This window comes from Microcaecilia unicolor, chromosome 3 (genome assembly GCF_901765095.1).
Source record: "Microcaecilia unicolor chromosome 3, aMicUni1.1, whole genome shotgun sequence".
NCBI lineage: Eukaryota > Metazoa > Chordata > Amphibia > Gymnophiona > Siphonopidae > Microcaecilia > Microcaecilia unicolor.
In genome coordinates this window covers 97,875,758-97,899,829 of record NC_044033.1, presented here as the reverse complement: position 1 = coordinate 97,899,829, position 24,072 = coordinate 97,875,758, and the positions used below count along the sequence as shown (strand labels likewise).

Here is a 24,072-nt window from a genome sequence, read left to right as displayed (position 1 = left end):
TCCTCAGCAATGTCTCCTTGAGGACATTATGCAGAGGGGCAGTGGATGACTCTTTAGGTGGCGAAGGATAGTCCAGGACCTCGAGCATCTCAGTCCTGGACTCATCCTCATTTACCACTGGGAAGGGAATGCCCACAGACATTTCCCGAACAAAGGAGGAGAAGGACAGACTTCCGGTAGAGAAAGCTTCCTCTCAGGGGAAGGAGTGGGATCAGAAGGAAGACCGCAAGACTCCTTGGAAGAGAAATATCTGGGGTCTTCCCCTTCATCCCAAGAGGCATCCTCCTCAGTATCGGACAAGAGTTCACGAACTACATTCCGAAACCTTGCCCGTCTCGACGCCGAGGAATGATTTCCTCGATGGCGATGTCGAGAGGTCGACTCCCCTGCCGGTGGCGACGAAGCTCCCTCCATCGACGTCGACAGGGAGTAAACCTGGGTGGCAGCCGAGGCCGATGCAGCAAGCGGTACCGGTGTCGGAGACCTCACCACAGGCACTGAGGCAGCCGCCACTTCCATCGTCGGTACTGGAAGCGGAAGCACCCCCGGTACCGGAATAGAGCGCTGCAGCAGCCCTTCCAGAAGACCTGGAAGAATGGCTCGGATGCTCTCCTCCAAAGTCGCTGTCGAGGAAGGCTGAGAGACCGATGCAGGAGTCGAAGTCAGAAGCTGCGAGGGCCTGGGAGGCGGTACCGGGGCTGTCCGGAGATCGACGCACCGACACCTCTTGTATGGAGGGGGAGCGCTCCTCCCGGCGCCGACGCTTTCCGGGTGCCAAATCCTTCGATACCCCAGAGCTCCCAGTACCGTGCCTCGAAGGAGACCGGTGCCGATGCTTCTTAGGCCTTCGCTCGAAGCACGTCACCGGTACTCCTCGGTACCGATGAGGAGGACGTGGAGTCCACTCGCCTCCTCGGGGTCGGGTCTGACAACGGTCGGTCCCGGTGGGCCTGCCCAGCAGGAGCCTTCGAGACAGGTGGAGACCCACTCGATGGCTCACTGCTCCCAGCTAAAGGTGAAGTCCGGACAGCCATTACCTGCGCTCCCGATGTCGATGCCATCCCCAGTGCCGATATTGACGCCGCCGACCTCAGTACTGATGTCAACGCCGAGGAATCAGTCGGAGCTCCGAAAAGACGGTCCCAAAGAGCTCTTCTTGATGCCTGTGTCCGCTTTTTTAAACTCAGACACAACTTACAAGCGTCTGGGCGATGGTCGGGCCCAAGGCACTGAACGCACCAGAAGTGCGGATCAGTGCTCGAGATAGACCGCTGGCACCAAGCACACTTCTTGAAGCCGCTGGGATGCTTCGATGATATCAGTGGAAAAATCACGGCGGCTAAATCAAACGGCTCGATCGTGCCAACAAAGGACACAAAAAGGGAGAACCGCGGACAGGCAGCCAAAAAGGCCGCAACGGAAACCGAAAGAAAACTTATCAGTGCAAAAAACTAAGAGAAAGTTTTTTTTTTTTTTTAACTGGAAACAAAAAGACAAGGAAAAAGGCGACCTAAAACAAAAAGAAAGCGCTACGGGAGAGAGACTGACACGCAGTCACTCTCCACCGCAGAAAAGAAAAAACTGATGCGGGAATGGATGCGCGCGGGCGGGAAGATGCCCGCACATGCAAGGTGCATCCATTCCGCGCTCTACCGGCTGTCGCAAAGGTTTTGGAAAATTTTGCTGGAAAATCTCCATTGCTGGGGCTGCCGTGGATGCCGACCCACGTGTAAGAACAAGCAGCCTGCTTGTCCTCAGAGAATAAGCTTTACCACAAGATTGTATAAAGAAAGGAATGCTGTAAGATACTACTATATCAGATAATCACACACAAAAGCAATTATTCTGGACTCATTTGCTCAGGGGAATGACAGTACTTAATTGGCCCTTAGGCTAGCTAGCTGTACCAATGAAAGGAACAATGCCACAGAGAGAATACATATTATTTATTATAAATAGAAAAACAAATTCTATATAGAAAATGCAAAGCAATTACAAAAATAGACTTGTGCTACCAAAAATAGATTATAACCAATATATATATAACTATATATATATATATATATATATATATATATATAACTATATACAACTGTATAACTATATAACTATATATATATATATATATAACTATATATAACTATATAAATAACTATATATAACTATATGGATAAGTAACAATACAACTGATCACACCACTAATATCCTAAGGATTATTATGAGAACTTACATATATGTCTTGTGCAAAATACACACTTAGCAGCTAATGATTCACTAATCACCAATCCTGAAAACCAATCACAGATAAAACCGTGGACTAACTAATCCTTGCCCATAGGTAGCTAACCTTGTTATCTCACCCTGCAGTCCTTTTTGCAGACTTCCAATGGATGAAGAATTGGATTCCTCTTCTGAGACTCAAGCTGAAGCCCCAGCGAGTCTCTTAGTCCAGGAATAAAATCCAAGGTCTGTACTCTGAATACTGATAGCACAATGTTTCGGGAGGGGTCGTGCATTGTAGCTGAGCTAACCTTGTCAGTTTGTTACAAGATATGCAGAGTTCACTGGTGTTTAGGAAATCAGTCTCTTGCTCTCTCTCAGAGCCATCTATTCTACTACTAATAATAATAATATTTGCATAGCGCTACCAGGCGTATGCAGCGCTGAACTTGAGACACAGAGACAGTCCCTGCTCAAAGAGCTTACAATCTAGGTAAAAACAGACAGACAAGTCTTCTCTCTTTCTTCCTCTTCAGTCCAACATTGGCATCTTTCTGGGTCACATGATGCCTATGGACCAATCACAACAGTGTAATACTGGCAAGCCAAATTCATGGTCACTTAATGGTCATGAAGAGAGACCTAGTTATAGCAAAGAAACTGTTATCAGACGGCAAGCAAACCTCCATGATGAATGCCATACTCCTGGAGCCATCTGTGTCTGTGAGTTACGCTCCTCCGCTCTTCCCAGGAGATAACTGGGGCAAGTTTGCAGCAAGCACAGTGTCCTTGGATGAAGTCATCTTGGTATGCCCATAAGTAATTTTCCTTTTGTGAAAAGCTTGTTTCTGATTTGTTACAGATGTCTTCAGGCCACAGGCTGTAGAATCTATATTAGTTATACGAGAATGGTTCAGGCTTGTATAGGCCCCAGACCAGCAAAGGTGAGATAGCAGGTAAATACTCATTCTCGAGGATAAAATTAAATCTCTGGAGATTTGTTATGCTTCAAACGCTAAATACAACATATTTCAAAATAAGAATTATGTCAGTTCCAAGGTAAAATTATGTATCATACCTGATAATTTTCTTTCCATTAATCATAGCTGATCAATCCATAGACTGGTGGGTTGTGTCCATCTACCAGCAGGTGGAGATAGAGAGCAAACTTTTGCCTCCCTATATGTGGTCATGTGCTGCCGGAAACTCCTCAGTATGTCGATATCAAAGCTCCATCCGCAGGACTCAGCACTTAGAGAATTACACCCACAAAGGGACACTCTGCCCAGCTCACCACCGCCGAAACGGGGGAGGGGAATTAACCCAGCTCATCCCCACACAAGTGGGGGAGGGGAATCCGTCCAGCTCATCCCCGCGGAGCGGGGGAGGGACACCACCCCGCCAATGCGGGGGGATCTGGCTTATCCTGCAACCGCAACCGCGGGAGGAGCTGACTGACCCTAACACCGCCGAAGCGGGAGGGGTACAAAGCTGCCCTACAGCCGCACAAAGCGGGAGGGAGTGCCGGCAGAATTTAAGTCTCAATCCAGCCCCGTAAAACGGAGGGGAGAGGAATGCAGCAGCTCACTGTAACACAAACTCGTCTCAACTCTTGAAGAATCCAAGTGAAAAAAACTTGAACACGAAGTCCTCCTGAAGTAACTGAAGACTAAACTTGAACCTAAAATTCAACCAGAATATAAACAGTACAGATATCTGGGAGGGGCTACGGATTGATCAGCTATGATTAATGGAAAGAAAATTATCAGGTATGATACATAATTTTACCTTCCATATCATCATGCTGATCAATCCATAGACTGGTGGGATGTACCGAAGCAGTACTCACCCAGGGCGGGACACTGAAATCCCTGACCTCAACACTGAAGCTCCAAACCGGGCCTCCGCCCGAGCAGCCACAGTCAAGCGGTAATGCTTGGAGAATGTATGGGCCGATGCCCAAGTTGCCGCCTTGCATATCTCTGCCAAGGAGACGGACCCGGCCTCTGCTATCGAGGCCGCCTGAGCTCTAGTGGAGTGAGCCTTCAGCTGGATAGGCGGCACCTTCCCCGCGGCCACATAAGCCGCTGCAATGGCTTCCTTGACCCATCTTGCCACTGTAGGCTTAGCAGCCTGCAGACCCTTACGAGGACCTGCAAACAGGACAAACAGATGATCCGATTTCCGGAAATCATTGGTCACTTCCAAGTATCTGATGATAACTCGTCTCACATCCAGATATTTGAGAGCAGAGTATTCCTCTGGGTAGTCCTCCCTACGAAAGGAAGGGAGACAGAGCTGCTGATTCATATGGAAGCGAGAAACAATCTTGGGCAGGAAGGAAGGCACTGTGCGAATAGTCACTCCTGCCTCAGTGAACTGCAGAAAAGGCTCTCGACATGAGAGTGCATGGAGCTCGGAAACTCTTCTGGCTGAAGTGATAGCCACCAAAAAGACTGCTTTCAACGTCAGGTCTTTCAGAGATGCCCTCGACAAGGGTTCAAAAGGCGGCTTCTGCAAGGCTCTTAGCACCAGGTTGAGATTCCACGCAGGCACCACCGAGTGCAGAGGAGGGCGCAGGTGATTAACTCCCTTGAGAAAATGCACCACATCTGGCTGCGAAGCCAGGGAAGCACCCTTCAGGCGGCCCCTGAAGCAAGCCAGGGCCGCTACCTGGACTTTAAGGGAACTGAGCGACAGGCCTTTCTCCAGACCTTCTTGCAGGAATGCCAACACTGAAGAAATTGGAGCAGTGAATGGAGAAAATGAGCCTGCTTCACACCACGCTGCAAAGGTACGCCAAACCCTGGCGTAAGCAGTAGAAGTAGAGCGCTTCCTCGCTCTCAGCATAGTGGCGATGACCTTGTCTGAGAAGCCCTTCTTCCTCAGACGCTGCCGCTCAATAGCCAGGCCGTAAGACCAAAGGGGGAGGGATCCTCCATCACCACGGGACCCTGATGTAACAGACTCTGCTCCACTGGCAGCCGCAGAGGATCGTAGACTGAGAGCCTGATCAAGTCCGCATACCAGGGACGTCTGGGCCAATCCGGACCCACCAGGATTATCCGGCCCGGATGCTTTGCCACTCGGTCTAGCACCCTGCCCAACATGGGCCAGGGCGGGAACACATAGAGGAGCTCTTGTGTCGGCCACTGTTGGAGAAGAGCATCTACTCCCAGGGATCGAGGGTCCCGTCCTCTGCTGAAAAAGCGCGGCACTTGGCAATTGGCCGATGACGCCATCAGATCTAGGCTCGGCTGGCCCCAGCGCTTCGTGATGTCCAAGAACGCCTGAGCAGATAGCTGCCACTCTCCGGGATCCAAGGTATGGCGACTGAGAAAGTCCGCCTTGACATTCATGACTCCGGCAATGTGGGCCGCTGACAGCTGTTCCAGGTTCGCTTCCGCCCACTGGCATAGATTCATGGCCTCCTTGGCTAGAGGGGCGCTCTTGGTACCTACCTGGCGGTTGACATAGGCCACAGCCGTGGCATTGTCCGACAGGACCCGTACTGGCTTCAACGCCAGTACCGGGATGAACTCCAAAAGCGCCAACCGAATGGCTCTGAGTTCCAGGAGGTTGATAGACCACTTTGCCTCTGCAGGAGACCAGAGCCCCTGCGCTGTCCTTCCCAAGCAGTGGGCTCCCCAGCCCGACAAAGAGGCATCCGTCGTGACGACAATCCACTCCGGGGTCACCAGAGGCATTCCTGCAGACAACTTGTCTGTCTGCGTCCACCAGCTCAGCGCCTTGCGCACTGCTGGGTCCAAGGGAAGGCGCACAGCATAATCCTCCGACATCGGAGTCCAGCGCTGCAGCAGAGAGAGTTGTAGTGGTCTCATATGAGCCCTGGCCCAGGGCACTACTTCCATCGTGGCCGTCATAGAGCCCAACAGCTGCACATAGTCCCAAGCCCGAAGAGGAGAGGCTACTAGGAACTGGTCCACCTGAGCCTGAAGCTTGACAATCCGATTGTCTGGCAGGAACACTCTGCCCACTTGGGTGTCGAATCGAACTCCCAGATACTCCAGGGACTGAGTTGGGCGCAGCTGGCTTTTCTCCCAGTTGATGATCCACCCCAGGGAGCTCAAAAGAGCAACCACCCGGTTCACAGCTTTGCCGCACTCTGCATAAGAGGGGGCTCGGATCAACCAGTCGTCCAAATAAGGATGGACTTGTACTCCTTCCTTCCTCAGGAAGGCCGCGATGACCACCATTACTTTGGAGAAGGTCCGCGGAGCAGTAGCCAACCCGAACGGGAGGGCTCTGAACTGGAAGTGTCGGCCAAGGACTGCAAAACGCAGAAAGCGTTGATGAGGAGGCCAGATGGGAATATGCAAGTACGCTTCCTTGATGTCCAAGGATGCCAGGTACTCCCCTGCCTTCACTGCCGCTATAACAGAGCGGAGAGTCTCCATGCGAAAGTGCCGAACTTTCAAGGCCCGATTGACCCCTTTGAGGTCGAGGATAGGCCGTACAGAACCTCCTTTCTTTGGTACCACAAAGTAAATGGAGTAACGCCCCTTGCCAAGCTGATTTTCTGGCACCGGAACGACCGCACCCAGGCGGATCAGATTGTCCCAGGTCTGCTGCACTGCCACAGCTTTGACCGGAGACTTGCAGGGAGAGAGTACAAACCCGTCTCTTAAGGGTCGGCAGAACTCTAGCTTGTAGCCGTCTCTGATGACTTCCAGCACCCAAGCGTCTGAAGTTATTGTGGTCCACTCGCCCAGAAACGAGGACAGCCGTCCTCCAATCTGCACTGGGGCGTGGACCAAAGCCCCGTCATTGGCTACGAGACCCTGGGGGAGGACCGGAGGGAGCACCTCCGGGACGGCGGTCTCTGCGAAAGGAATGCTGCTTGGGGGAGAAGTTCCTCTTGAAGGAAGAGGGGGCAGAGGAGCCCGACCTGCCCGGGCGGTACCGACGGGCTTCCTGAAACCGTCCTCTGGAGGTACCGGGGCGAGTACTAGCCCGAGCCCTGACCTCTGGTAACTTCTTGCCCTTAGACGTGCCGAGATCGGTCACGATTTTGTCCAGCTCGACCCCAAAGAGCAGCTTGCCTTTAAAAGGCAATCTAGCCAGGCGGGATTTAGAGGCGTGGTCAGCAGACCAATGCTTCAGCCAAAGCCACCGCCGCGCAGAGATTGTCTGAGCCATGCCTTTAGCTGAGGCCCTCAAGACATCATACAGCAAGTCTGCCAAATAGGCTAAGCCCGATTCCAGGGCCGGCCAATCAGCCCTCAAGGAATGATCCGAGGGGGAAGCCCGCTGCACCATAGTCAGGCACGCCCTGGCCACATAGGAGCCGCAAACTGAGGCCTGCAAACTTAAAGCAGCCGCCTCAAAGGACGACCTTAAGGCCGCCTCCAATCTTCTGTCTTGGGCGTCCTTTAGGGCCGTGCCACCTTCCACCGGCAATGCCGTTTTCTTAGTCACCGCAGTGATTAAAGAATCCACGGTAGGCCACAGATAGGCCTCACGTTCACTTTCAGGCAAAGGATAGAGGCGGGACATAGCCCTAGCCACTTTAAGGCTCGCTTCCGGGACATCCCATTGAGCCGAAATTAAGGTGTGCATGGCATCATGCACGTGGAAGGTTCTAGGCGGGCGCTTCGTCCCCAGCATAATGGCAGAGCCAACAGGGGCTGAGGGAGAGACGTCCTCCGGAGAGGAAATCTTCAAAATGCCCATGGCCTGCACTAACAGGTTGGGTAAATCCTCTGAGCTAAAGAGCCGCGCTGCAGAGGGGTCATCCGCTCCATCCGAGCGGGGATCCGTCTCCTCCAAGGAATCCGCAAAGGACCGTTGGGAGAACTCAGATACGCTGCCCTCATCTACATCGGAGGAGACAAAGTCCTCCAAGGCCTGGGAATCAACCCGAGGGCGTTTACCTCCGGGGGCCTCAACCTCTTTACCAGACGAGGGAGCAGGGGCAGCGTTTTGCATAAGGAAGGCCTGATGCAGCAGCAAAACAAACTCGGGGGAGAAACCCCCCAGACTGTGCACTTCCGCAGCCTGGGCTACAGCCCTAGACGCACCCTCAACCGGCGCTCGCAAGAGCAGGGGAGAGACATGCTGCGCATCCAAGATGGCGTCCGGCGCGACACTCCGCGAAGGAGCCGCGCGGGAAGAACGGCGCTTAACTTTAGCCGCTTTTGTGCCGTCGCCCAAATTAAGGGCGTTCATGGCATTAATGTCTCCCACCTCAACGGCGGCCCAAGAAGAAGCCGTCCGAGCCGCGTGGCCGGCCAAGATGGCGGAGGCGAGCAGCGGGGGATGGGCGTTTATGGCGGGAAAAACCGCCACACCGGAGGAAGGACCGGGACACTCATCGGTCACGAAACTGTCACCCAACAAGGGCGAATCAGACTTTAAGACCCCCGCATCCCCTCTAGAAGCGCCCAAGCGATCAGGGGAGCGACTCTTTGCGCCCTCGCCCTCCGACGCCATCGGCCACGTGGAGATCAATCGGGGAACCCCCTGCCCGCTATAAAAAGGTAAAAATTACCTGCTTTCCGCTCCGAGCTGTGCTGAGATAGAGAACATACTGAGGAGTTTCCGGCAGCACATGACCACATATAGGGAGGCAAAAGTTTGCTCTCTATCTCCACCTGCTGGTAGATGGACACAACCCACCAGTCTATGGATTGATCAGCTTGATGATATGGAATCTAAACATAACAGCGTACTATGTATAATCACATCCCATCAATTAATTACGTTGTGAGCTAGATATGACTTAAAACAAAAGTAGAGCTCTTCAACACACCATAAATAGCACAATGGTAACAAAAGTTGAAGAAATTCTGAAACTTTTTCAGGATTTCTACACTAATCTGTATACTTCTGATTTGCAAACTGAAAAACTACAATGGTCCATCCCAGGCAGAGGGAAAATAGCTGATGCCAAAGACGGTTGAGAAGTGAGAACAATTTATCATGGTTTAAAAAAAAAAAAAAAAAAAAAAAGAGTTAAAAAATGTGCAGGTCAATATTCAACCAGCAGCGGTCAGAGTTTCTTTAAAAACATTGACCACTACTGGCTAAACTAGACACAGAAAATCAAAACAGCACTGAATATCTGGGTCATCAAGGACTGAAATTAGTAGGTAATCATAGGCAATAGACCAAACACAGGACTGCAGTCTTATCTGCTTAGTTAGCTATGCAGGCACCAGCACTGAATGCTGTCGGTGCCTGCATAAACCCAGGACTGCCCTGACTCTTCCCCTGGACCACTGCTCAGTAGGCCAGAGCTAATATTAACTGGATAGTGCCACTAAATTGACAAGTATTGGCAGACAGCCCACTCAGCATGATTTAAGCAGGCAGGAGCCTTTCCTGCCCACTTAAACCATGCTAAATATTGACCTTCTACTTTTTCCAGTGTACCTAAGGCTAAGATATGAACAGGGCAGTAAATGGGATTTTTGCAGTGCTAAGTTTCACTACAGATTGATAAGAACAATGTGACAAGTGAAAATTTTTTCATTCCAATACACTTCTGAAGACCAATAATTATCGTAGAAATAAACCACAGAAATCAAATACAGTAATGAGTAACTGCTAAGTTTTTCTTATAATATATAGCACCTTACCTTGCATTTTTTAGTTTGGCATCTGGAGGTAAAATTATTCTCAAGCGGAAATCTCTATCCTGAAAAACAAAAATTACAAATCTATAAAATAAGATATAAACTGCAAAGGAGCTTATAAATAAAAGCAGGCAACTTTAAAAAGAAAGAGTATATAAGTATAGCTGTTTGATCAAAAATGTTAATCATGATTAATTGACGTATTACAAATTTTGATCACAGTTAATCCCATTTTTAACTGCGGTCCTGCATAGTAAAACAGTTAACCTGATAGTGGCAATATTCAGCCCACTACCCAGTTAGCTAACCAGGTAGTGGGCTGAATATCAGAGGGGGGAGTAGTTTTGCTAATCATCCCACTCAAGCATCCACCCCCTCCCGAAGACCCCTCTCCCAGGCCTACTTTAAGGATTCCTGGTAGTCTAAGGTAGGACAGGCAACAGCGATCATCATTCACTCCTGCCCATGCTGGCTCCAGGTTCTGAATGATGCCAGAGACTATTGATAGAGGTTGCAAGCACCATTTTAAAGCCAAAGCCAGCATGAGCAGGAACAACTGGATCAATCCTGCCTACTCTATCCTAGGCCACCAGGGCATCAAGGTAGGCCTGGGGGAGGGCTCTTTGAGAGCTCTTTGGGAAGGCTTCAGGAGTGGGGTGCTCACAAGTGCTGTTGATTAATCACAGTTAATTTTAACTGCCATTATGATAGCTGTGATTAATAATTCTGATAGATTTTTTACTAGTGCTTTTGATTACTCTTCCTAAACTGTAGACACAATATTAATAATTAAAAAAAACATTCTACAACAAATTTTTAGAGTCCTTCTGTCCAAACCTAGCTCCAGTTTATTAGAAAGAACAGCTGCTTATTCATACAAGAAAACAGGCTTAAGACCCATACAACCAAGCTTTAAATTATTTTTAAACAGAGAGATTGTAATCAAAAGAAAAGAAACTTGTTAAAGTTTATGTTTACTGAATACTTCATTAACCTACCAAATTCCAAAGAGATTGGGTCTCAGCAATTTACAATTCCAAAATCAAAATAAAGTACATGAAAAGAACACCAATATCAAAATAGGGCAGAGAAGGCAATCGTACAGCAATCAAACCAAAAGCATAAAGTAAAATAAAATCAAGATAGAACCAGTAAAGGTTTAAACTTATTCCACATTGCGGGTGGTCGGCAGGTCAACTGGATTCAAGTATATTAGAGCCAAATGCCTGCTCAAAAAAGTGAGCTTTCAGAAGTGCTTTAAATTTAACAAAAGAGATTTCCATACGGAGAAAAGGAGGCAAGTTATTAAAAAAAAAAAAAAGGGCTAAGAAAAAATAAGCAGAATGACAACTAGTTTCAAATTGTGCAATTTTTGGTGAAGGAAGAGTTAATCTATTAGAATCAAGTGAACTGGAATAGAAGTAATGCACAATCTGAAGATTGGAAGGTGGCCAATTTAACACCGATTTGAAAGAAAGAAAAGAAAAAAAAAGGGTTCCAGGGGTGGTTTGGGAAATTACAAGCAAAATAGTGGAAACTAGTATAATAATAAAGGATAAAATTACTGAAAACGTAGACAAACATGGTTCAATGGACAGTGTCGACATAGATTCAGCCAAAGGAAATCTTGTCTCTTGCTTCATTTCTTGAAGGTGTCAATAAACATGTGGTGTATCTAGATTTTCAGAAAGCTTTTGACAGTCCTTCATGAGAGATTCCTGAGTATAATAAAAAGTCATGGAATAAGAAGCAATGTTCTATTGAGGATTGAGATTTAAAAAAAAAAAAAAAAAACAGAGGGTAGGGTTAAATGGCCACTTCTCACAATGGAGGACGGCGAATAGTGGAGTGCCCCAGGGATCTATATTGGGACCAGTGCTATTTAACAATTTATAAATTATCTGGAAATGGGAACAGCAGGTGAGAATTAAATTTGCAGATACCACAAAATTATTCAAACTTGTTAAAACACATGTAGACTGAAAAACATTGCATGATAACCTTAGGAAATTGGAAGACTAGGCATCCAAATTGCAGATGAAATTTATGTAGACAAATGGAAAGTGTACAAAATCCAAGTGGAGCAGAACAAATAAACATTAATTAATTGTTTACTGTTTCAAATACTACAAAGACAAGGGACTACTGAAATTACATGGTAATGCTACTGAAGTTACATGGTAATACTTTTTCAAAATGAATAGAATATTTTTCACTCAATAAACAATAAAGCTCAGGAGGATATGGTAACAGTAGTTAATGTATCTGGCTTTAAAATTGTGTTATTGTTTTTCTTTTTAATTAAAAAGTCATAGTATCATACATCACATTTCTAAGCGTGTGAAAGCAGTTAAATCGTGTTTTGAATCATATGTAGCCTTTTTTAAAGTCCAATGACTTTAACCCTTAATAGAAAATTACAGAACTCAAAAGGAGAAACTAGTTCTTACCTGCTAATTTGCTTTTCTTCTGTCCCTCCAGACCAGTCCAGAATATGACTGATGGGTTGTGCACACCTTCCAGCAGGTGGAGACTGAGAACTCTGACTCTAAAGGGTCAGCCAATAAGATCCCTGGCCAGCTAGAGATAGACTCAGTATTAGTGTCCCAAAGCAGAAGAAGAAAAGACACTTCTATTTACCCGGGTAACTTGAGCAGCCACCAAGACCTAGTAAGCATAAGCATTTGAATCTTGCACAATGTGCCAAAACTGGCTGCCCCTCTTATTTTGTGGCATTTCTTGTATTTATTTATACACTAGTAAAAAAAAGCCCGTTTCTCATTGAAATGAAACGGGCGCTAGCAAGGTAATCACCTTCTGTCATTAATGTTTTTAAGGGAAGTTCCAGTGTCCTCCCTCCCTCCCAGTTCCAAAGTCCCCCCCTCCCTTCTTCCCAGTTCCAGGGTTGTCATCCCTCCCGCCATCCCTTCCAGTTCCAGGCCCCCTCCCTCCAAATTTTAAAAGTCATCCTGACTTACCTCGTTGGGGTTACGGCGGCCGGCAGCACCGGTAAAAAGTATGCAGGCTTGGCACTTACTTCAGTTTTCCCTTCTCTGTCTCTCAGCTCTGGTCCTGCCCTCATTTCCTGTTTCTGCAAGGGCGGGACCAGAGCTGAGAGACAGAGAAGGGAAAACTGAAGTAAGTGCCGAGCCTGCACGCTTTTTACCACACGAGGTAAGTCAGGATGACTTAAAATTCGGAGGGAGGGAGGGGGGACGGACGACGACCCTGGAACTCGGAGGGAAGGAACGAACTTCCGGTGGGTGAATATTATATGCAGCCTTCCCTTCCCTCTGAGGGCGGGGCACTGAGAGTGAGTGCGAGGCCTGTGGTTGGTCCCTTCTCCTTCTGACGTCGCGTTTTTCCCTGGCAACTATACAGAGTTCCCTTGAGGGCGGGACGATTGCGAACCCTACGAACACTACACGGCTTCACTGCCACAGAGTCAGCTTCAGAACGTTGGAGAAGCGAATTATTATATTAGATATTTTTCCAAACAAACAAATTGCCAACATATAAAGCAGCTCTGTAGAAAAAGCAAACCGAAAGGAACAAGAACCTTACCATACCTAATCAAATCATGAGGGACTAAAAGAAAGCAACTTAGCAGGTAAGAACTAATTTCTCCTTCCTTAGCATCCCTCTGGGCCGGCCCAGAATATATGACTGATGGGAAGTAACAAAGCAGTATCATCATGGGAGGGGATCCTAGCAAGCCGGCCATGAGCACCTTTGCACCAAAATCCGCTTCCTGACAACCCTGAACATTCAATCTGTAATTTTTTGAAAAGGAATGCAAGGAGGACCAAGTCACTACTTTACAAATTTAAACAGAAGGCACTACACAGCGCTCTGCCCACAACACAGCCTGCCCTCCGGTAGAATGTGCTTTCACCCTTGGTGGTATAGCTTTCCCTGACAGAAGGTACATAGAAGCAATCATCTCCTTAAGCCACCGAGAAGCAATCGGCTTAGATGCTGCTAACCCCTTACAGGAACCTCCAAGCAGCAGAAACAGATGATTCGTCCGTCGGAATTCCTCTGTAGTTCTTAAATAGTGCATCAAAACTCTCCTGACATCTAGGCACCTTAGACAGTGTTGATCCTATGACCCATAAGAACCTAGCACAGGTACCACCACCAACTGGGACAAACTTCATCATGAGAAGGAACTAAGACCACCTGCTCCTTATAAAATTCCAAAAATGGAGACCGACAGGAAAACGCCTGCAACTTCGATACTCTCCTGGCTGAGGCAATAGCTACCAAAAATACCATCTTGAGAATCAAATCTTTCAGAGCACAGGACGCCAAGGGACCTTCTCCAAAGTAATGGTGGTCATCGCAGCCTTCCTACGAAAGGAAGGAGTACAAGTCCATCCTTATCTGGACGACTGGTTGATCCGAGCCCCCTCTTATGCAGAGTGCGGCAGAGCTGTAGACCGGGTGATTGCTCTTTTGAGCTCCCTGGGGTGGATCATCAACTGGGAGAAAAGCCAGCTGCGCCCGACTCAGTCCCTGGAGTATCTGGGAGTTCTTTTCGACACCCAAGTGGGCAGAGTGTTCCTGCCAGACAATCGGATTGTCAAGCTTCAGGCTCAGGTGGACCAGTTCCTAGTAGCCTCTCCGCTCCGGGCTTGGGACTATGTGCAGCTGTTGGGCTCTATGACGGCCACGATGGAAGTAGTGCCCTGGGCCAGGGCTCACATGAGACCACTACAACACTCTCTGCTGCAGCGCTGGACTCCAGTGTCGGAGGATTACGCTGTGCGCCTTCCCTTGGACCCAGCGGTGCGCAAGGCGCTGAGCTGGTGGCTGAGGACAGACAAGTTGTCCGCAGGAATGCCTCTTTTGACCCCGGAGTGGGTTGTCGTCACGACGGACGCCTCTTTGACGGGCTGGGGAGCCCACTGCTTGGGAAGGACAGCACAGGGGCTCTGGTCTCCTGCAGAGGCAAAGTGGTCTATCAACCTCCTGGAACTCAGAGCCATTCGGTTGGCGCTTTGGGAGTTTCTCCCGGTACTGGCGCTGAAGCCAGTACAGGTCCTGTCGGACAATGCCACGGCTGTGGCCTATGTCAATCGCCAGGGAGGTACCAAGAGCACTCCTCTAGCCAAGGAGGCCATGAATCTATGCCAGTGGGCGGAAGCGAACCTGGAACAGCTGTCGGCGGCCCACATTGCGGGAGTCATGAATGTCAAAGCGGACTTTCTCAGTCGCCATACCTTGGATCCCAGAGAGTGGCAGCTATCGGCTCAGGCGTTCTTGGACATCACGAAGCGCTGGGGCCAGCCGAGCCTAGATCCGATGGCGTCATCGGCCAATTGCCAAGTGCCGCGCTTTTTCCGCAGAGGACGAGACCCTCGATCTCTGGGAGTAGATACTCTTCTCCAACAGTGGCCGACACAGGAGCTTCTCTATGTGTTCCTGCCCTGGCCCATGTTGGGCAGGGTGCTAGACCGGGTGGCAAAGCATCCGAGCCGGATAATCCTGGTGGGTCCGGACTGGCCCAGACGTCCCTGGTATGCGGACTTGATCAGGCTCTCAGTTGACGGCCCTCTGCGGCTACCAGCGGAGCAGGGCCTGTTGCATCAGGGTCCCGTGGTGATGGAGGGTCCCTCCCCCTTTGGTCTTACGGCCTGGCTATTGAGCGGAAGCGGCTGAGGAAGAAAGGCTTCTCAGACAAGGTCATCGCCACTACGCTGAGAGCGAGGAAGCGCTCTACTTCTACTGCTTACGCCAGGGTTTGGCGTACCTTTGCATCGTGGTGTGAGGCAAGCTCTCTTTCTCCCTTCACTGCTCCAATTTCTTCAGTGTTGGCGTTCCTGCAAGAAGGTCTGGAGAAAGGCCTGTCGCTCAGTTCCCTTAAAGTCCAGGTAGCGGCTCTGGCTTGCTTCAGGGGTCGCCTGAAGGGTGCTTCCCTGGCCTCACAGCCAGATGTGGTGCGCTTTCTCAAGGGAGTTAATCACCTATGCCCTCCTCTGCGCTCGGTGGTGCCTGCGTGAAATCTCAATCTGGTGCTAAGAGCCTTGCAGAAGCCGCCTTTTGAACCCTTGTCGAGGGCATCTCTGAAAGACCTGACGTTGAAAGCAGTCTTTTTGGTGGCTATCACTTCAGCCAGACGAGTTTCCAAGCTCCAGGCGCTATCATGTCAGGAACCCTTCCTGCAGTTCACTGAGGCAGGAGTGTCTATTCGCACAGTGCCTTCCTTCCTGCCCAAGATTGTTTCTCGTTTCCATGTGAATCAGCAGCTCTGCCTACCCTCCTTTCGTAGGGAGAACTACCCAGAGGAGTACTCTGCTCTCAAATATCTAGATGTGAGACGAGTCATCATCAGATACTTGGAAGTGACCAATGATTTCCGGAAGTCGGATCATCTGTTTGTGCTGTTCGCAGGTCCTCGAAAGGGTCTGCTGGCATCCAAGCCTACAGTGGCACGATGGGTCAAGGAAACCATTGCAGCGGCTTATGTGGCCACAGGGAAGATGCCGCCTATCCAGCTGAAGGCTCACTCCACTAGAGCACAGGCGGCCTCGATGGCAGAGATTTGTAAGGCGGCAACTTGGGTATCGGCTCATACCTTCTCCAGGCATTACCGCTTGACTGTGGCTGCTCGGGCGGAGGCCCAGTTTGGAGCTTCAGTGTTGAGGTCAGGGAGTTCTATGTCCCGCCCTGGGTGAGTACTGCTTCGGTACATCCCACCAGTCTATGGATTGATCAGCATGATGATATGGAAGGTAAAATTATGTATCATACCTGATAATTTTCTTTCCATTAATCATAGCTGATCAATCCATAGCCCCTCCCAGATATCTGTTCTGTTTATATTCTGGTTGCATTTCAGGTTCAAGTTAGTCTTCTGTTCCTGTTCAGGAGGATCTTCGTGTTCAAGATTTTTCGATTGAATTCTTCTGGAGCTGAGACGATTTTGAGTTACAGTGAGCTGCTGCATTCCTCTCCCCTCCGTTTTACGGGGCTGAATTGAGACATAAATTCTGCCGGCGCTCCCTCCCGCTTCGTGCGGCTGTAGGGCAGCTTTGTACCCCTCCCGCTTCAGCGGTGTTGGGGTCAATCTGCTTCTCCCGCGATTGCAGGATAAGCCAGATCCCCCCGCATCGGCGGGTGTGGTGTCCCTCCCCTGCTCCGCGGGGATGAGCTGGACGGATTCCCCTCCCCCACTTGTGTGGGGATGAGCTGGGTTGATTCCCCTCCCCCATTTTGGCGGTGGTGAGCTGGGCAGAGTGTCCCTTTGTGGGTGTAATTCTCTAAGTGCTGAGTCCTGCGGATGGAGCTTTGATATCGACATACTGAGGAGTTTCCGGTAGCACATGACCACATATAGGGAGGCAAAAGGATTGCTCTCTATCTCCACCTGCTGGTAGATGGACACAGCCCACCAGTCTATGGATTAATCAGCATGATGATATGGATGTTCTAATCCGCACACCAAGCCTCAAAAACTCGCCGAGTTCTGATATAATTCAGAGAGATGGACCTATGCTTAGACTGAAGCATTGTGGACGCCACCGTGCTAAGTAACCCCTCCTCATCAACCGCGCCCGCAGAAGAGACAGGCCATAAGACAAAATCAAGCCAGGTTTGAATGAACCACAGAACCCTGGACCAGGAGATCCTGAAACTGCAGAAGCTTGAGAGGAGACCCAACAAGAAGGTGCTGAAGATAGGCATACCAAGGCCTGCGGGACCAATCTGGTGCCACCAAGACTACTCGACCCCTGTGTGCCTCTATCCTCTGAATCACACGTCCCAGCAGAGGCCATGGGGGAAAGGCATATAGAAGAGCATCTACGCCCTTCGCTTTGAGATCTTTTCCTCAACTGAAAAATCGAGGCACTTTCGCATTGAGACTCGAGGCTAAGAGATCCATGACTGAAAGCCCCCAGCGAGCTACGATCTCCTGAAACACAGATTACCCCTGGGTCTAGACTGTCGCGACTGAGAAAGTCCACCTCAACATTCATCACTCCCGCTATGTGAGACGCCGAGAGGGCAACTAAATTAAGCTCTGCCATAGACATGAGCTGCACTGTCCAGTTCCAGCTGCTGACTCCTTGTCCCCCGTTGTCGATTGACATAAGCTATGGCTGTGGCGTTGTCTGACAGGATGCGAACCAATTCGCCTACTAACAACGGACGAAATTCTTCGAGCTTCTTAGCAGAGAAACTGAATGAATTCTTTGCTTCCGTCTTTACGGAAAAAGATGTAAGAGATCTGCCTGTACCAGAAATGGTTTTCAAGGGCGATGATATGGAGGAACTGAAAGAAATCTCAGTGAACCTGGAAGATGTACCGAGCCAAACTGACAAACTAAAGAGTAGTAAATCACCTGGACCGGATCGAATACATCCAAGGGTACTCAAAGAACTCAAGCATGAAACTGATGATCTGTGTTAGTACAAGTCGTTAAAATCGTCTGTAGTACCTGAAGATTTGTGGGTGACCAATGTGAGGCCAATTTTTAAAAAGTGTTCTAGGGGTGATCCAGGAAATTATAGACCAGTAAGCCTGATGTCGGTGCCAGGCAAAATAATGGAAACTATTATAAAGAATAAAATTACAGAACATGTAGACAAACATGGTTTAATGGGACACAGTAAGCATGGGTTCAGTCGAGGGAAGTCTTGCCTGACCAATTTCCTTCATTTCTTTGAAGGTGTGAATAAACATGTGGATAAGTGTGAGCCAATTGATGTAGTGTTTCTAGATTTTCAGAAAGCTTTTGACAAAGTTCCTCATGAGAGACTCCTGAGAAAATGAGAGAGAGTGTCATGGGATAAGAGGCAAGGTTCTGGTGTGGACTAGGAATTCGTTATTGGACAGAAAACAGAGGGTAGGATTAAATGGTCATTTCTCTCAATGGAGGAAGGTGAACAGTGGAGTGCCGAAGGGATCTGTACTGGGACCGGTGCTATTTATACATGATATGGAAATCGGAATGACGAGAGAGGTGATCAAATTTTCAGATGATACAAAACTATTCAAGGTTGTTAAAACACTTGCGGACTGTGAAATATTGCAGGAAGACCTTAGGAAATTGGAAGACTGGGCATCCAAATGGCAGATGAAATTGAACGTGGACAAATGCAAGACGATGCACATTGGAAAGAATAATCTGTATCATAGTGACCTGATGCTAGGGTCCACCTTGGGGGTCAGCACTCAAGAAAAAGATCTGGGTGTCGTTGTAGATAATAAGCTGAAATCTTCTGCTCGGTGTGTGGCCAAAAAAGCAACCAGGATGCTAGGAATTATTAGGAAAGGGATGGTATGTAAGACTGAAAATATTATAATGCCTTTGTATTGCTCCATGGTGCATCCGCACCTTGAGTATCGAGTTCAGTTCTGTTCGATGTATCTCAAAAGATATAGCAGAATTAGAAAAGGTTCAAAGAAGAGTGACCAAAATGATAAAGGGCATGGAACTCCTCTCATATGAGGAAAGGCTGAGGTTAGGGCTCTTCAGCTTGGAAAGGAGACGGAAGAGGGGAGATATGATTTTTGTTCCAAAAGTACAAAGACTAGGGGACACTCGAGGAACTTACATGGAAATAATTTTAAAACAAACAGGAGGAAATATTTTTTCACTCAACAAATAGTTAAGCTCTGGAACTCTTTGCCGGAGGCTGTGGTAACAGCAGTTAGCGTATCTGGGTTTAAAAAAAGGTTTCGACAAATTCCTAAAGGAAAAGTCCATAGTCTGCTATTGAGACAGACATAGGAAGCAACTGCTTGCCCTGGGATTTGTAGTATGGACTCTTGCCACAATTTTGGGTTTCTGCCAGGTACTTGTGACCTGGCTTGGCCACTGTTTGGGCTAGATGGATTGGTCGGACTCAGTATGGCTACTTTTATGTTCTTATGAGCCAGGTCTCTTCCCCCCCTCCAACCGACATATGTTTCTCTCTGCCAACCCTTCCCATACCCCTTAATCTTTTTCTCTCCTACCCTACTCCCCACACACTCTGACAGCGTTTTTCTTCTGCCGCCCCCACAATCGCCGGTATCTCATTCTCCCTCCCCATCCCCCTAGCAACCCTTTGAAATTGCCTGTACAGTAGACAGTGCCAAGCAGGTGCTGCCTCTCTATTGCCAGAGACCGCCCTCTCCAGCATCCCGCCAATAGGAGACATTACTGTTGGGAGGAATTATAAACCCTTCCTGTTTTGTTCTGCATGAACCTTAGTGCTAGACAATTACTGTGAAAGCAGTGAGCAGCTATCCCTAACTTTTGGATATGATCATGGGAGTTGCTTATTCTTTTGAGGACCCTTGAGTCCTGTCAGTGGACTGTGAGAGTGATGGGTTGTTGGGTTTTTTTTTTTTTTTATTCCCAAAGTGAAAACCTATCAGGCAGCTTAACTTCGTGGGAGAAGGGTTAAGGGTAAAGCACAGGGTTTTGTTTCAAAGGTTCAAAGTCTGTGCAAAGAAAAGGATTTTGAACTTTATTATTCTTTGTGCCATAGTAGGAAGTTCTCTAAGTTTGGACTCCATAGCTTAAACCAGCAACCACGAAGCTCCGGTCCGGATCAGAAGTTAGATAAGGTTTTCTTTTGTCATTTGTGTTTTCTTTCTCCTGAGCAATCTGACCAGATATGTACTGCGCCACACCCCTGCACAATATTATAACCCCAATATACTGTTCTCTCCAGATAACCCAGGGATTGGTGCACCCAACTTACAAAGAACCAAAAATCTGACCCCTTGCGTTCATGAAGGAAGCTCTAAACACTAGCGAGTGCCAATGGCTGACTTGCAATCCAGTCACCTTCCAGACTTCCAAGCCAGTCTGCCAAACCCAGCCTTAATATAAATTGGGGAGGAAGTGAGATTGGAAGGTATAATTGACAGGGAGTCATTTACCCACAAAATCACTTCCTGCCAAAAGGAAGGTATTGTGTCATTGCTCCACCCTAACTGGCAGCGGGTGGATCTCCAAAGCCATCTCCAGTTCCATGGAAGAGAGAGGTATGAAGAAAGGCAATGAAGAATTAAGTGACATGCACAAGAGACTCTAGTGCAGTATTCGGACATAAGTGATCAGCTCTTCTTGATCCGAGTCTGCTGCTGTACCATAAACTCCTCTTGCATCACAGAAGAGTGAGGATTGATCTGCAAATGACCCTCAGCACCTCAAGAATGTACTTTATGCACCATCAAAGCCACACAGCCACCACCTAAAATGGCTGCCGCTTCCACTGGTAGGAAAACTGTGATGGTTACAAAACCCATAAAGCTCTTCAGGCCCACCTTTCCAATGGCTCTGAGGCTATAAGATGTACCTTCTCCTCCTAACCTATTGTGCTCCTGCAGACGCAGGGGACTGCTGTCCAAACATGGCAGGTCTAATTGGCAGCTCACTATCAGTCAAGATCACCTCATGCACTCTTACCACCTCCACTGTACCGTGTTTCCCCGAATATAAGACACTACCTTATATTAATTTTTGCGCCCAAAAAGGCGCTAGGTCTTATTTTCAGGGGATGTCTTAATATTTCGGGGAAACACGGTTGGCCCGCCCACCTTCCCTCCGTCGCTCCTGCAACTACCGGTAACCCCCCACCCGAGGTCGCCCCCCCCCCCACCCGAGATGGCGCTCCCACCCGAAGTCGCCGGACCCCACCCCCCTCCTTCGCTCAGAAACTAACCTGAACTTAAGCCTCCTTTCACTTTCCTTCCAGTTCGCAGGAGCAGCAGGGCAGGGCAGGCCTCTCCTTCCTTCCGAGCCCCACCCTCGCCTGACGTTACGTTACGTCAGGCGAGGGCGGGACACGGAAGGAAGGAGTGGCCTGCCCTCCTACTGCTGCTGCTTGCTGCGAACTGGAAGGAAAGTGAAAGGAGGCTTAAGTGCAGGTTAGTTTCGGAGCGACAGAGGGGGTTGGGGTCCGGCGACTTCGGGTGGGGTCGCCATCTCGGGTGGGGGGGGACGACCTCGGGTGGGGGGTTAGTTTCAGAACGACGGAGGGGGGCCCGGCGATCTCAGGGGGGGGGGGACCCTACTTACCGGGAAAAACAAAACTTTGCTAGGCCTTACTTTCGGGGGAGGCCTTATATTTTCTAAGGGCACCAAAAACCTCGGTAGGTCTTATTTTATGGGGATGCCCTATTTTCGGGGAAACACGGTACCAGCTAGCCTAAGGGTCCCTGCTCAAGGATCTTCATCAAGGGAAAAAGGGTATGATACATACCTGTAGCAGTTGTTCTCCGAGGACAGCAGGCTGATTGTTCTCACGACTGGGTGACGTCCGCGGCAGCCCCCACCAACCGGAAATAAGCTTTGCGGGACGGTCAGCACGCAGGGCACGCCCACCGCGCATGCGCGGCCGTCTTCCCGCCCGTGCGCGACCGCTCCCGCCAGTTGAATGACTAGCAAAAAATATGAAACACACAACTCCAAAGGGGAGGAGGGAGGGAAGGTGAGAACAATCAGCCTGCTGTCCTCGGAGAACAACTGCTACAGGTATGTATCATACCCTTTCTCCGAGGACAAGCAGGCTGCTTGTTCTCACGACTGGGGTATCCCTAGCTCTCAGGCTCACTCAAAACAAGAACCCAGGTCAATTGAACCTCGCAACGGCGAGGGTATAACAGAAATTGACCTACGAAGAACAACTAACTGAGAGTGCAGCCTGACCAGAATAAATTCGGGTCCTGGAGGGTGGAGTTGGATTTACACCCCAAACAGATTCTGCAGCACCGACTGCCCGAACCGACTGTCGCGTCGGGTATCCTGCTGGAGGCAGTAATGAGATGTGAATGTGTGGACAGATGACCACGTCGCAGCCTTGCAGATCTCTTCAATAGTGGCTGACTTCAAGTGGGCCACTGACGCTGCCATGGCTCTGACCCTATGAGCCGTGACATGACCCTCAAGAGTCAGCCCAGCCTGGGCGTAAGTGAAGGAAATGCAATCTGCTAGCCAATTAGAGATGGTGCGTTTCCCGACAGCGACCCCTAGCCTGTTAGGGTCGAAAGAAACAAACAATTGGGCGGACTGTCTGTTGGGCTGTGTCCGCTCCAAGTAGAAGGCCAATGCTCTCTTGCAGTCCAATGTGTGCAACTGACGTTCAGCAGGGCGGGTATGCGGCCTGGGGAAGAATGTTGGCAAGACAATTGACTGGTTAAGATGGAACTCCGACACCACCTTCGGCAGGAACTTTGGGTGGGTGCGGAGCACTACTCTGTTGTGATGAAATTTGGTATATGGAGCATGAGCTACTAGGGCTTGAAGCTCACTGACCCTACGAGCTGAAGTAACTGCCACCAAGAAAATGACCTTCCAGGTCAAGTACTTCAGATGGCAGGTATTCAGTGGCTCAAAAGGAGGTTTCATCAGCTGGGTGAGGACGACGTTGAGATCCCATGACACAGCAGGAGGCTTGATAGGGGGCTTTGACAAAAGCAAGCCTCTCATGAATCGAACGACTAAAGGCTCTCCAGAGATGGCTTTTCCTTCCACACGATAATGGTAAGCACTAATCGCACTAAGGTGATTCCTTACTGAGTTGGTCTTGAGGCCAGACTCTGATAAGTGCAGAAGGTATTCAAGCAGGTTCTGTGCAGGGCAAGAACGAGGTTCTAGGGCCATGCTCTCACACCACACGACAAACCTCCTCCACTTGAAAAAGTAACTCTTTTTAGTGGAATCCTTTCTAGAGGCAAGCAAGACCCGGGAGACACCCTCAGACAGACCCAGCGCAGTGAAGTCTACGCCCTCAACATCCAGGCCGTGAGAGCCAGAGACTGAAGGTTGGGGTGCAGCAACGCTCCGTCGTTCTGCGAAATGAGAGTCGGAAAGCACTCCAATCTCCACGGTTCTTCGGAGGACAACTCCAGAAGAAGAGGGAACCAGATCTGACGGGGCCAAAGGGGCGCGATCAGAATCATGGTGCCGCGGTCTTGCTTGAGCTTCAGTAAGGTCTTCCCCACCAAAGGTATGGGAGGATAAGCATACAGGAGGCCGGTCCCCCAATGGAGGAGAAAGGCATCCGACGCTAGCCTGCCGTGTGCCTGAAGTCTGGAACAGAACAGAGGCAGCTTGTGGTTGGTCTGAGAGGCGAAAAGGTCCACCGAGGGGGTGCCCCACGCTCGGAAGATCTTGCGTACCACTCTGGCATGGAGCGACCACTCGTGCGGTTGCATGACTCTGCTCAGTCTGTCGGCCAGACTGTTGTTTACGCCTGCCAGGTACGTGGCTTGGAGGAGCATGCCGAACCGACACGCCCAACGCCACAT

The 24,072-nt window shown here is 49.3% G+C and overlaps 1 protein-coding gene across 3 annotated transcripts in view; it reads right to left on the bottom strand.

Annotated features, from left to right (window-relative positions):
* The window catches only part of FANCL (FA complementation group L), a 294,740-nt gene that overhangs the window by 255,462 nt on the left and 15,206 nt on the right, over positions 1-24,072 (bottom strand). For all 3 annotated transcript variants that reach the window (XM_030196202.1, XM_030196203.1, XM_030196205.1), the window contains exon 2: positions 9,822-9,880. In XM_030196202.1, coding sequence (XP_030052062.1) covers positions 9,822-9,880 — 59 coding nt within the window. The remainder of the gene's footprint in view (positions 1-9,821; positions 9,881-24,072) is intronic.